The following is a 14,029-nucleotide window of genomic DNA, read 5'->3' on the forward strand; positions in this document are numbered from 1 at the left end:
ACACGGAAATTTTTCTGTAAAAATCGCTTTTAATTCTTTAAACAAGTTTTTTTTCTTAAAGGGGGAATATACTGTATGTTAATCGCTGGTGCTGCTGAAAGTTGATGGTATAATATAAGATAAAGAAAAATGTATCATCATTTTGTCTCTTTTTAGTTTTATATATATTAATATAATATATATATGCATTTAATTTAAAGAAAAGAGGGGAATCTATTAGAGTCGAACAGGTTCTGTTGATGAATGTTAAATAGTTGAAGGTAATAAGGTGAACAGGTGTTGGGTGTTGATTAGTTAATTGTACTCAGTTGTGTATATATAAAGAGCCAGCCAGCAATGGCTCGAGATTGTTATGAGTGGAGAAGTAAGCTCTGTGGCAAGCAATAAACAGTCTCCACCAAAGCATCCTAGTCTCAGTGTCTTCTTCATAAAGCGGCTTGGAAGTTTCTCTGACAACCATAGACCAGAAACTTAACTGGACTAGCCATATAAATACTGTAGCTACAAGAGTAGATTAGAGGCTGGGAATTCTGTGGTGAGTAACTCGCCTCCTGACTCCCCAAAGCCTGTGTATCATCTAAAAGGCACAAGTCAGGAGTGTGATGTAATACTCTCCACTGGCCTGGATGAGTGCAGCTCCAGCACCACTCAAGAAGCTCGACACCATCCAGGATAAAGCAGCCTGCTTGATCAGCATCCCATCCACCACCTTAAACATTCACTCCCTCCACCACCAGCTAAGTCCTATTTAAACAAGCCACTGTAACACAAAAAGTCAAAAATTCTCATTTATGAGGACTGATCACGTTTGCATTTGATGTTTCTGTGGTGTTATTTCCTGATGTTATATATGCAGAAAATTGCTCAATCAACCCTTATAAACATAAACCATTAAAAGTTTAACCCACATTTCAAGAATATTTTATAAACCAAGTGTAAATAAAGTTTTGACATAACAATCAATATTTGTCAGATCCGAGGATACATGCTGGCCATCATGCATTCCATTTAGAAGTGCAACATCATCCTCCCATAAGAGAAAAATTGAATATCTATGAGCTGTATACGGTGTTGTGAAATTAGTAGACTTTCATTACTTCTAAAAGTTAACAACTCAGTGAGATAAAACTATGTGCAAACACCAGTTTATTTTATTAAAAATATTAACCTGTAGTTCAGCTTAACAATTTTCATGCAAGATCATTCGTGAGTTTACTGAGGCAGTTTATACAAAACATTGCCTCAAAATCATTTTGTTGATATCGACTGACAAACTTTTAAATACAATTAGGCTGATGTAGTGGAGCAATTGTTGGAGGCCCACCTTACTCGGGGGCAGGATGTGGGTTTGTGTCCATCATTCCCGACATCAGCTCCTGATCTCGTGAGCCAGCCATCAGCTGGAGGGAGATTCCAACATCAGTTCCTCACAGAAAATCGCTAGCTCATCCAAGCCTGCTCTCCCATGCCTACTAGCGACTGAGTCAAGAACAGATGCTCGAAGCCTGTCATGTGCCTCCCTATGTAATGAGGAAATATGAATTGCCCGGCAAGACAAATAGATATACAGAAAAAAATCCTTCGGCTGTGCAATAACATAGGTTTTGCGGATTTGAATCCTGATGCCAGTGATACTCGCTTTGGTATTAATGCTTTGTGTCAGTGATTCTGATTTTCTACTGCTAACACTTTGCACCAGTAATTCTGTTACTCTTTTGCAATAATATTTCATGCCAATGATTTTGTCACTCATTCACACTAAAATTCTGTGGCAGTAATTCTGTAACTCACTGGTACTAATATCTCTTCTTTGGCCTCCTTGTCTCGAGAGACAATGGCTAAGCGCCTGGAGGTGGTCAGTGGTTTGTGAAGCAGCGCTTGGAGTGGCTATAAAGGCCAATTCTAGAGTGACAGACTCTTCCACAGGCGCTGCAGATAAAACTGGTTGTCGGGGCTGTTACACAGTTGGCTCTCCCCTTGCGCTTCTATCTTTTTTCCTGCCAACTGCTAAGTCTCTTCGATTCACCACACTTTAGCCCCGCCTTTATGGCTGCCCGCCAGCTCTGGCGATCACTGGCAACTGACTCCCATGACTTGTGATCAATGTCATAGGACTTCATGTCACGTTTGCAGACATCTTTAAAGCGGAGACATGGACGACCGGTGGGTCTGATACCAGTGACGAGCTCGCTGTACAATGTGTCCTTGGGGATCCTGCCATGTTCCATGTGGCTCACATGGCCAAGCCATCTCAAGCGCCGCTGGCTCAGTAGGGTGTATATGCTGGCCGCCTCGAGGACTTCTGTGTTGGAGATACGATCCTGCCACCTGATGCCGAGGATTCTCCGGAGGCAGCGAAGATGGAATGAATTGAGACGTCGCTCTTGGCTGACATACGTTGTCCAGGCCTCGCTGCCATAGAGCAAGGTACTGAGGACACAGGCTTGATACACTCAGACTTTTGTGTTCTGTGTCAGTGCGCCATTTTCCCACACTCTTTTGGCCAGTCTGGACATAGCAAAGGAAGCCTTTCCCATGCGCTGGTTGATGTCTGCATCGAGAGACAGGTTACTGGTGATAGTTGAGCCTAGGTAGGTGAACTCTTGAACCACTTCCAGAGCATGGTCGCCGATATTGATGGATGAAGCATTTCTGACGTCCTGTCCCATGATGTCCATTTTCTTGAGGCTGATGGTTAGGCCAAATTCATTGCAAGCAGCCGTAATCCTGTCGATGAGTCTCTGCAGACACTCTTCTGTGTGAGATGTTAATGCAGCATCGTCAGCAAAGAGGAGTTCCCTGATGAGGACTTTCCGTACTTTGGTCTTCGCTCTTCGACAGGCAAGGTTGAACAATCTGCCACCTGATCTTGTGTGGAGGAAAATTCTTTCTTCTGAAGACTTGAACGCATGTGAGAGCAGCAGTGAGAAGATCCCAAACAGTGTAGGTGTGAGAATGCAGCCTAATACCACAGTACTAATACCTAGTGCCAGTAAATAGATAGGAACAGGATTAGGCTATTCAGCCCCTCGAGCCTGTTCTCAATTAGATCATGGGTGATCTCTACCTAAACTCCACACCTGCCTTTGATCCATGATGCTGGGATTCCCGGTTCTGATATCGGCGGGGGTTGTTGGGGGGGGCGGGGGGTGGTGGAATAGGCCGATGACGGCCTTCCCACCCAGAAGCCAATTGAGGCCCTTAAGTGGCAGATTGGTGGCCACTTAAAGGCCTCCTCCAGCCACTGCTAGGATCTTACCAGCAGGTGTGGGGGGGATGACGCGGGGATGACGCCTTGGAAAACCAGGTGACCTCCCTGCGGGTTTGGGAGGGGTGGGTGGTGGGGGTCTCTCCTTTGTGGGCAATTTGTGGCCCATGGAGGACCCCCACCAGGAACAACTGTACCCCTGGGACCCCCACTCCCCACCTCACCTACCTCTTCTCCAGGGTTCCAGCACTGGGCTTGGGTCTGAGGCCTCTGCAGTACCAGCAGTGGCTCCCACTCCTGCTGCCGATACTGTTGAGCTGACGGCCCTGTGATTGGCTAGCAGCTCTTGGGGGTAGGATACCCTATTAAGTCTTTAAAGGGATCAGGATCCCACCTTCTTAAACTTTGACAGAAAAAGACCGGAGGATCAATCCAGGGGGCTGAAAAAATACAGAGGCGGGCTTCCACCTGCCTTTTAGGCCCGGCGCTGGGAGCTGCGTCTCCTGTACAAAATCCAGCCCTCTGTGTTAGTGTTTCTGTGACACAGTTCTAATGCTTTCTGCCAATAATTCTGCCATTCACTGACACAAACATTCTGCGTCAGTGACTGCTAATCATTGGTAATAATGCTCCATGCCAGTGATTATGTAACTAGTCACTGTAGTAATACTATGTGCCAGTGATTCAATTGTTCACTGGTACTAACAGTTTGTGCAACTGAATCTGTGGCTCATTGAGGCTAATGCTAAGTCACTGACTGCTAACGAGACACTTTACAAGGATGGAGGAAAGATTAAACATTAGTGTGGGGAATGGTGCAGAAGGATTTACAGAAGACAATAATGTTAAGAGAGAAAAATATTAAAAATATAAAATTTTCTTAAAAGATATCTTACCTGACAGTTTTCCCAAATCCTTTCTTTCTTTGTAGACTTCGGAATGGTGACAACTTCGTTCTGGTTTAAAAAAAACAACAGTTAATCACCAAAGACTGAATGAACCTTTAATCCTGAGTTTTGGGAGAAATCATTTTGCTTCTCAGTCTCCTTATTTCAGTATCATTTAAAGAAGTCTTTTCTTCAGCTAGTTAAACAGGAAAAGGCCTACTGAGTGGGTACTGATACATAAATGGCCAGCTTTTTTTTAAAAAAGGTTTAGGTTTAAAAAAATACAAATTCAGAACATTTTCATGAAGGCGCAAAGATGTAAGGTGCTCTTTCTATTAATTCTATGGGTTATTACACTGCATACCAGCAAGGTTAGTGCATTATATACGGTAGTTACACACAGCAGGATTAGTACTTAATTTACAGTAGTTACACACTGCAGGGTTAGTACGTTATATCCAATAGTTATATATACAGGATTGTTAGAAAACATGAAATAGTGGAAATGAGTCCAATCCAGTTCCATTATCATTAAGTAATCGAATCTGCAGTTTAGCCTTTCATTTTCAAAGGCAACTTCAAAATAAATGTTTGGATTTGACAGTGTAACTTACTGAGACATTTTTATGTTTCCTGACAAATTGTGCACACAGCAAATGCATTTTTTGCCGCAAAGACTATGACATTACATTAAAACAAGTTGATAACCAAAACTTCTGATGAGATAATTTGCAATCCTGAATTACTTTACATGATGGGTGTTCCCCCACTTTATTAAGTGTTTGATTTTCTCCCCTGTTCCTAAAATACTGAGAAACTCTGCTGAGAGTATCCAAGATTCATGCAGGATACCTATGCCAAATACTGAGAAAATTCACAGCACACCACATATTTCATTTCCTGCACAGGTCAAGTCACACATCGGAACAATGGGACTTTACACTGGCCAACATCTGCATATCACCCACTGAATATCAGTTCCATTACTACAGAATATTACTGCACACACAAGAACGTATCACTCATTATTAATTAAAAAAGACAGATTCAGAGGAATAAACAGCACAAGTAATGCCCATCTTTACTGTTAAGTGACTATGGATTAAAGGAGAATATTAACAGGAAGTGGAAACTAGTAGACTTTTCAATGTAAAGTACTTTCCCCAATAGTTAGAGATTTTCTTTTCAAACTTCTGCTTGAAGGATTCTTTTCTTACACTCATCAAGTCATACTCAGCATGTTAGTGTTGTGGAATGGAAGATTTTAAAATTGGAACAGCCAGGATTAGTTATCCTAGCTCAGATATAGCACAGTTAAATGCAGCTGAAACCTTTGTTTAATCTGCCCTGATCTCAAAACAGCATTGTCTAATGCACAAATCTGACATTCTAAGTGAGATTGCCAATTTAGCGCTAACCTTTGGACAGATTTGTGCTATTGGCCCTGACCCAGTATAAAGTGGGCTGAGGCAGCCCAAACTAACTTCCAGTTGGGTCATTCAAGCCAGCATACATATAAGACAAACTTCCTATCTGGATTTGAACCCAATTCCCAGAACTGAAAATGTAACCCTCCAAGATATCAGCGCTCCTCTAATTCTGGCCTTTCAAGCTTCCCCGATTTTAATTGCTCCACCATGGCGGCTGTGCTTTCAGCTGCCAATGTCCTAAGCTCCAGAATTCTCTCCCTAAACCTCTCTGCCTCTTTTTCCTACTTTAAGATGCTCCTTAAAGCCCACCTCTTTGACCAAACTTTTGGTCATCAGCCCTAATGGTCATCCAAAACTCTGCTGTCCTTACTTGCACCAAGTTCCATTCATCCATCACCCCGTTTCCTACATTGGCTCCCCATTAAGCAACACCTTGATTTTAAAATTTTCATCCTCATTTTGAAATCCCTCCATGGCCTCGCCCCTCCCTGTACCTGTAATCTCTCCAGCTCCACAACTCTCCAAGATATCTGCACTTGTCGAATTCTGGCCTCTTAGAACCCTGACTATAATTGCTCCCATTGGTGGCAGTGCCTTCAGGTGCCTAAACCCCAAGTACTGGAATTCGCTCCATAAACCTCTTCACCTCTCCATCTTCTTTCAAGACGCTCATTGAAACCTAACTCTTTGACCAAGCTTTTGATCATTGGCCCGAATATCTCACATGACAGTGTCAAATTTTGCTTTATAATGCTCCTCTGAAGTGCCTTGACACATTTTATTACTTTAAAGGCACTATATAAATACAAGCTGCTGTTGTATTCTGCTCCCTTGTTTTTTTAAATACTAAGACACACACAAACACACTCTCTCTCAATCCTAATATTTTGAATTTGAAAGGCAGTCAGCCATCCAGCTCATGTCTGTGATATGAAGCCAGCTTTAGCAAGATTGTTTGTCACTCTTGACACTGGATATTTCCAGCCTTGTAGCAGCACCCAGTATTCTTTATGTAATTACTCAATTTGAGAAACATTCACAATCCCAGCAACACTAAATACAATTAAAACCTTTTTAAACATTCTTCGTATCAGGAGTATTCTTTTAGTCAAACCTACTCATGAGTTTTGGGTTGTAATTAAACTTTGGATACGTTTCTATCAGCCTGAGAAAAAGTTAACTTATGGGAAATCATGAAACGGTATATCCAAAGTACAGTTCTGAATCCTGACTTACTTGTATGCTCCAACGTATGCAGATCTGCGAGGGTGAGCAATTATATTTCTCTGCCTTTTTGATGATATCAGGATGTGACAAAGCCAGTCCTTTAGCTAGAGGGCAGTACCCTTCAAAGACTATTCCATGGCTCCTGCAGTAGTCCACTAGTACCTGGGGTTTCTGGAAAGGATGATATTCAGCCTGTGCAATATACAACAGTTGTACAGAATGTTAACGGATATTATGCTGCACTGTCATACAGCCAAAACCTCAGGTCTACAGGCCAAACACAACTTTTGCAGAATTCTGTGTTAAATTTAAGTTTTTGTGCAAGATGTACAGACTCCAATTTTAAGTACAGTACGATGAAAACAATCTCAAAATCCATTAAAATGTTGGTATTTTAAAAACTGTTTTTATTTTATTCAGGCTTGGGGAAGCTCCATGGCGGCCCCTCCACCACTCTGTGATGGGAGCCGACCTAGTATATTTAAATCTCATATTTGCATAATTAAAATCTAAACCGCAGTAATCCTATCTTCAGTTCCCGATCCTCAGAGCGACGTGCAGCACTTAAGTGCCTTCACTTTCCCATCCAGGAAAAGCTGGTGCCACTGCGGTGGGGAAGGGGTTAACTCTGCACTCTGATGGGTGGTTGTAGGGGGAAGGGGTGCACTCTGCTGTTTTCCCCCTCTCGGCCACTCGCACCTGTGTCACTCCATCACCCCTTGGCTGCTCGCTCCTCACCCTCACACTTTGGTGGCTCGTTCCATGCCCAGCAGCACCCCCCCCCCCCCCGCCACTTCTTTGGGTGGTGCAACAAGGGTGGGAGCGAATGGCTGAAGGAGGAAGCAGCGAGGGGGGAAGCAACGAGGGTGGGACCAAGTGGCAGAGGGAAGGGCAGCGGCGAGAGGGGAACGAGTGGCGAGCAGACGGGCGTGGGAGGGAGCGGCAAAGAGAAGTGCGATGGCAGGAGGGAGCGGGGTACTGTTGTGGTGGGATGGAGGCCATGATGGCAGCCATTGAAGGGGTTTGGATTTAATTTGTTTTTTGCGACAAATTGAGCAGTGCCATTTTTATTACTGGCAGCTGCCTGAGACGTCGCAGACAGTGATGGTTCAGTGGATGAGGCTGCTTTTGTGAGTGTGTCAGTACTGCGCCACCTAGTGGTTGCGTTGTCAGTAAATGCAGCCTTTCTGCTCAGTGCGATGAATAACTTGAAACAAAAGACATCACCAGCCTGTATTTGAATGCAACATTACATTAGTGGGTAGACTGTGCTACCCTTTGCTGTACTAAATGCGGACAAAATCAATTAAAGTATCAAGCAAAAAAAGGCATAATGCTTACAAACTACAACAATCCAATATCTATCTAAATACACAGAGTGGATCTCTTATGCTCACAGTAAGTCGGGATACACAGTCTTTTACCTGCCTGTGTTTTTTATTCTCCGGTTTCTTCCCTGCCTCCCTATCCCATCTGTTTCTTTCTCTCCTCCTACTCTACTTTGCCTTTCTCTTCTTATCTGCTTCTGTCTCTCAGCTGTTCCTTTCATTAATTGCATCAAATGGCATGGGAGGGAGCTGCTGAAGGTGCAAGCTGCATTTTCCAGTGGCGGGCACGAGTGCAGGTGCAAAGCACATGTGATTTGCAAGCCTTGCCATCTCCCCATCTCCTTTCCTGTCCACACCTCACCAAGTACTCCCTTTCTCACCAATCCTTTATTTTAAAAAAAATATTCATGACACAATCTACTCTGCACAATAACCTCAGTCTCCGTATTGGTTTCTCATCCTTATGCATCAGTTATGCCTCTATCGCCTCCGCCATAATGAACCATTTTCTTGCTGCTTACTTGCCCATTCTTTTGCCTCTATCCTCCATTAGCCAACCTTGCCTCCTCTTCAGCTACATCCCCAGCCTTCCCTTACTTGCAATCCACTCTCGATTCCTCTGCCTTCACCCTCCTCTTTCCCTCAGTTCGTCATTGCATAATTCCCCCCTACTCATTCCCTTCTTTGTCACTTGCTCTCTCCCAATCCTCTCCCTGCCATCACACTCTATCCTATCCCTTCCACCTTTCCATCCTGACCCTGTATTCTGTCCCCTCCTATCTGATTTCTCCCACTACTCTCATCCTTATTTTCCAGAGCACCTTCCTAGACCCTGTGACTAATGCAAACTCACAGCATAAAGCAGGGAATAGGTAAGTTATTTTTTAAAACACTAATAATGCTTTAAACCCGAGTTTAGTTTTGGAAACTGGTGAAGAGGGAACAAACAGAGGTGTCGGTTGGCCCAAGTCAGACAGGCAAGCAATTCCTCCTACAGTCCATCAAAACGCCCCATTGTAACATTCCTAACATTGAATATATTCCCTGCCTATCTCCTCCATTTCACTCCCCAGCTAATATCCTGGTGAGGAATACCATGATAGATGTGCTAGTTTTGAAGCATATTCTTAAATCCAGGGCATACAGTAAAGTATCAAAACCTTGAACGGCACATGGCACATAAATTGCAACTATTTCAACTGTCATGTTAGAAAGTGTCTTAAAGAGGATTTTAAGTTAGGGCGGCACAGTGGCGCAGTGGTTAGCACCGCAGCCTCACAGCTCCAGGGACCCGGGTTCGATTCCAGGTACTGCCTGTGTGGAGTTTGCAAGTTCTCCCTGTGTCTGCGTGGGTTTTCTCCGGGTGCTCCGGTTTCCTCCCACAAGCCAAAAGACTTGCAGGTTGATAGGTAAATTGGCCATTATAAATTGTCACTAGTGTAGGTAGGTGGTAGGGAAATATAGGGACAGGTGGGGATGTTTGGTAGGAATATGGGATTAGCGTAGGATTAGTATAAATGGGTGGTTGATGTTCGGCAACGACTCGGTGGGCCGAAGGGCCTGTTTCAGTGCTGTATCTCTAATCTAATCTAATCTAAGACTAATTCCTACCAATAATCAGCACAATAACAAGAGGAGAACTGTTTGTAGACCCCTTCACATTATCTTCAGCAGTTAAAGCCAGACTGAGAGAATAGAGTTTCTGTTGTTTATACAGCATTCATTTATTTACTTAAATGGAAGGAAACCATTGCAAACGGTTATAATAGTGATTACTCATTTTAGTTTCCCGTACTCAAAACAGTACTTTTAACAGTTTGTACTTGTGGTACGTGACCTAACTAGACACAACACAACTCAGATATTAACCTGTAAAATGTATGTATGACTGGAGCAGCTAAATGACACATGCTCAAGGAAATGTAACTTTTTTTGTCACATGATAAAAGTGGATTGCTTGGCCAGAGAAACATCCTGCATCTACAGAACACACTGTCTACCCAGACAACAATAATCTGGCCAACATTCAGCTTTCACTTACTACTAATCAAGATCTTAAAGGCCAAACGCAGGCAAGAAAGAAAACAAAAAAAGTGTGCGGAAAAATAATTACCAGCAGGAAAAAAGTTCACAAAGCAGACACATCCAGGGCACTAACCTTCCCAATATTATGACTGGAACTTCAGTATAATATCAGAAGTGAAGCTTTGGGAATCGGAAAAATGCTTGCTGACATTGATTTGCTCTGTTCCCACCATTTTTAGATTTGTTCTTTCTCAAACTACATTCCTCCAAGAAGGACACTGAAGGCACCCCAGGAGATTATACAGCTTCTGAGTAGGATAGGGAGTGTATGTGCTGTGGTGCACAAGACATCACAGTTATTTTTTTTATTTGTTTGTGGGATGTGGGCATCACTGTCTAAGCCAACATTTATTGCCCATCCCTAATTGCCCTTGAGAAGGTAGTGGTGAGCTGCCTTGAACCGCTGCAGTCCATGTGGTGTAGCTACACCAACAGTGCTGTTAGGAAGGGAGTTCCAGGATTTTGACCCAGCCATAGTAAAGGAACAGCGATATAGTTCCAAGTCAGTATGGTGTGTGGCTTGGAGAGGAACTTGCAGGTGGTGGTGTTCCGATGCATCTGCTGCCCTTGTCCTTCTAGGTGGTCGAGGCCGGGGGTTTGGAAGGTGCTGTTGAAGGAGTCTTGGTGAGTTGCTGCGTTGCATCTTGTAGATGGTAAACACTGCTGCCACTGTGCGTCAGTAGTCAAGGGAGTGAATGTTGAAGGTGGTGGATGGGGTGTCAATCAAGCGGGCTGCTTTGTCCTGGATGGTGTCGAGCTTCTTGAGTGCTGTTGGAGTTGCACCAATCCAGGTAAGTATTCTGTCACAGATCACACTCCTGACTTGTGCCTTGTAGATAGTGGACAGGCACTGGGGAGACAGGTAGTGAGTTATTTGCCTCAGAATTCCCAGACTCTGACCTGCTCTTGTAGCCACAGCATTTATGTGGCTGGTCCAGTTCAGTTTCTAGTCAATGGTAATTCCCAGGATTTTGATAGTGGGGGATTCAGCAATGATAATGCCATTGAACATCAGGGGAGATGGTTACATTCTCTCTTGTTTGGGATGATCATTGCCTGGCATTTGTGTGGTGCGGATGTTACTTGCCACATACCAGCCCAAGCCTGGATGTTGGGGAAAGAGGCAGATTGATTCACCAGGCACCTCCAACGAACAAACTCATCTCAAAATCTTGGGGGGTAACAGTGCAGGCTTTGTGTGAGACTCAGAGCAAGAGTGGCCATAGCAGTGGGTCAGATAAAGACACACCGACCTCAGAAGCTTCACCACCCTCCCAAAGAAAAATCAAGTGGCACTGTGTATGACATAACAAGAAGTGGCAACATTAGCAAATAACCTTACACTCAAAAAAACTGCCTCCATTTCTGAAACCAAAAAAAATCTAAAATTGACATTTTAAAAATGTGGGAAATATGCAGCAGGCTTGTCTGCATCTGAAAGGCGAAAAGGCAAGTTTGCACCTTGGGTATAGACCCTTCATCTATCCCAAAATGTTAATCTGTGTCCTCTCTTTGGCTGGTAGCCTGGCAGTGTATTTCTACCATTTTTTGCTCCTACATTTTCTGCAGTTATACAAATTCCAAGCACTTTTTGACAACCTGGTGGTTAAACTATCTTCCTTTAGTATAGAGGGTTTGAAGGTCTGAATGGCTCACTTTAGAACTGTGATCAGTGTCACTGTCCATCAGCTAGCTATCCAATTCAGTGTGCATCACACGGGACAGCTTCCTCTGCTAATTCTTCTATTTCTTTCTGCCATCATGAGGCGCTACACTCAGTGACCTGGCTGAGAACAAGTGTAGATTCTCACTGAAAGTAGTGGAGCTTGAATGCCAATTTTTGCAGTGATTCTAATCTGGCTAACTGAAGTGTAATGCTCTACTGCTTGAACTATTAAGTTATGTATATTAATACCCTTTACCAAGCTACAAATAAGTATAATTCAGGCAGATGTGGGACTTAAATGTGTGAAATCAGCATTAAAACCAAATATTATTTAATTTTTTGAGAATATGAGGTTTCATCAGATCATCCTCCACTCCCTAAACCTGGAATATTACCCCAGTGCTTAGCCACATTTAATAGTTTGTTTTATCAGCACAATTTGGCTCTGTGCTAATTTATGATGAGTTTTTTTTGTCAAATGTTATTTGATAACATTCCTGTGAAGCGCCTTAGGATAATTTACAATGTTAAAGGCACTATATAAATGCAAGTTATTATTGTTTTGATGCTATTATTGGCAATGTTATTTTCTGAGTAATTTAATATAATGCCATCTGCCGCTACACTGTCTTTGCATGACATGCCTTTATTTTGGAAGTGGACCCTCGTCTCGGCATAAACCATGCCATTTAACACTGCTTACACTGGCATTTGAACGCTATTGACTTGTTTACACGTTTGAACAGCCAAAAGTGATGAGGATGTGAAAGAGAAATTTACAAACAATTTTGATCCAAAGTTAGCTGATGTCTTCACTGTGATGTTTGGAATAGATTATGCAAAATCAACTTGTGGCACAGAAATATGAAATAGCTTTGAATATTTACACACAGAATATGAAAAGTCTTAAAGTAACCTACTTACTGATTATAAAGGCAAGTGCTTGAGATACACAATCGTTACAAAATTAAGTTTATAATTAACAGAACTTAAATCCTTAACGTTTCTTTAAAAAGTTCTTCTGTTTTTATTTGCCTCTTTGGGACTTGAGGAATGCTGCTAATGGTGGGACAAAGTGAGGAGGATGCATAAGAAGCCAGAAGCTAGGAAAAGGCCAGCAGGGTTTTGGATGTGCTGAAGTTTATGGAGGGTGAAAGATGGGAGGCCAGACAGCAGAGCATTGGAATAGTCAAGTCTGGAGGTTAACAAAGTCATAGATGATAATTCCTATAGCAGATGGACTAAAATAGGTGCAAAGATAGGTGACTTCACAGAGGTGGAAGTAGGCGGTTTTGGTGATGGAGAGGACATGGGTCAAAAAAGGAAGAAATCCACGAGCTCCTTGCACTTGCTGAGGGGGCAGTGCAGAGGGGTTTAAGGAAATGATTAGTAGCGGTGAAAAGAAGCCATTAGTTATTTTTCCAGAATGACCCTGGAGTAGTAAGCAAGTTTGGAAAAGGAGAGGACAGCCAGATAGTGCTTGATATGGTTTAGCCAGATTTGATTTATTTTATATATGTTCCTACCATGTTCACTACATTTTCGAGTGAATACTTTTTGGGTGAATATTCCTAATTGCAAAGAAACTTGATAGAAACTACCTGATATATGTTGCTGACTGTCAGTTTTCAGGAAAATAAACTAGATTCATTTGGGGCCTCATAACTCACTGGAAAATTCTAGATCAGATTACTAAAGTGGTTTATAATTAAACAGTAAAATAAGATGGAGCTACTGTCTGACTTTTTCTGATAAGAGATAGTTAAAGCTGCAGAATATATGAGAATGGTCAAAGTCACAGCATTCACACTTTGAGAGTCATACTAAGCTTAACATCAATGACAAGCCCAGGTGGTACAATTAACAAACAGCACATATATAACTTGTTTTATTTGTCAAATGAACAGCTGCCTTGTGGGCGTCTCGGGAGAGACCACGGCTAAGGGAGTAAACCCTAACAGAAAATCCGGAGTGGAACCCCGTAGGCGGTCATGTGTCACCTTTGGCATGTTTCCGGCAGTTCCTGCAGCCATACCGGTGCCAAACGTCGTGCTCTGCACTCCTTTGGACCCCACCAGAAAGGCCGAGAGGGGGGTTTTGACGCTTGGGCAACTCTCAACCTCCATACATTCGCCCAGGCATGCGCCATGGAGAGGTCACTCCATAGTTGCCTCACAGCGACTGACACCACTGACCAC

The 14,029-nt window shown here is 43.0% G+C and overlaps 1 protein-coding gene across 3 annotated transcripts in view; it reads right to left on the reverse strand.

Moving 5' to 3' along the window:
• The window catches only part of zgc:110366 (uncharacterized protein LOC550476 homolog), a 162,489-nt gene that overhangs the window by 36,272 nt on the left and 112,188 nt on the right, over positions 1 to 14,029 (reverse strand). For all 3 annotated transcript variants that reach the window (XR_010975537.1, XR_010975536.1, XM_068037556.1), the window contains exons 5-6: positions 6,762 to 6,944; positions 4,105 to 4,164 (exon numbers count right to left, since the gene is read on the reverse strand). Coding sequence is in view for 1 of the 3 variants with exons in the window: in XM_068037556.1 (XP_067893657.1) it covers positions 4,105 to 4,164; positions 6,762 to 6,944 (243 nt within the window). In the remaining 2 variants the exon portion in view is untranslated. The remainder of the gene's footprint in view (positions 1 to 4,104; positions 4,165 to 6,761; positions 6,945 to 14,029) is intronic.

Source organism: Heterodontus francisci, chromosome 8 (assembly GCF_036365525.1).
Source record: "Heterodontus francisci isolate sHetFra1 chromosome 8, sHetFra1.hap1, whole genome shotgun sequence".
NCBI lineage: Eukaryota > Metazoa > Chordata > Chondrichthyes > Heterodontiformes > Heterodontidae > Heterodontus > Heterodontus francisci.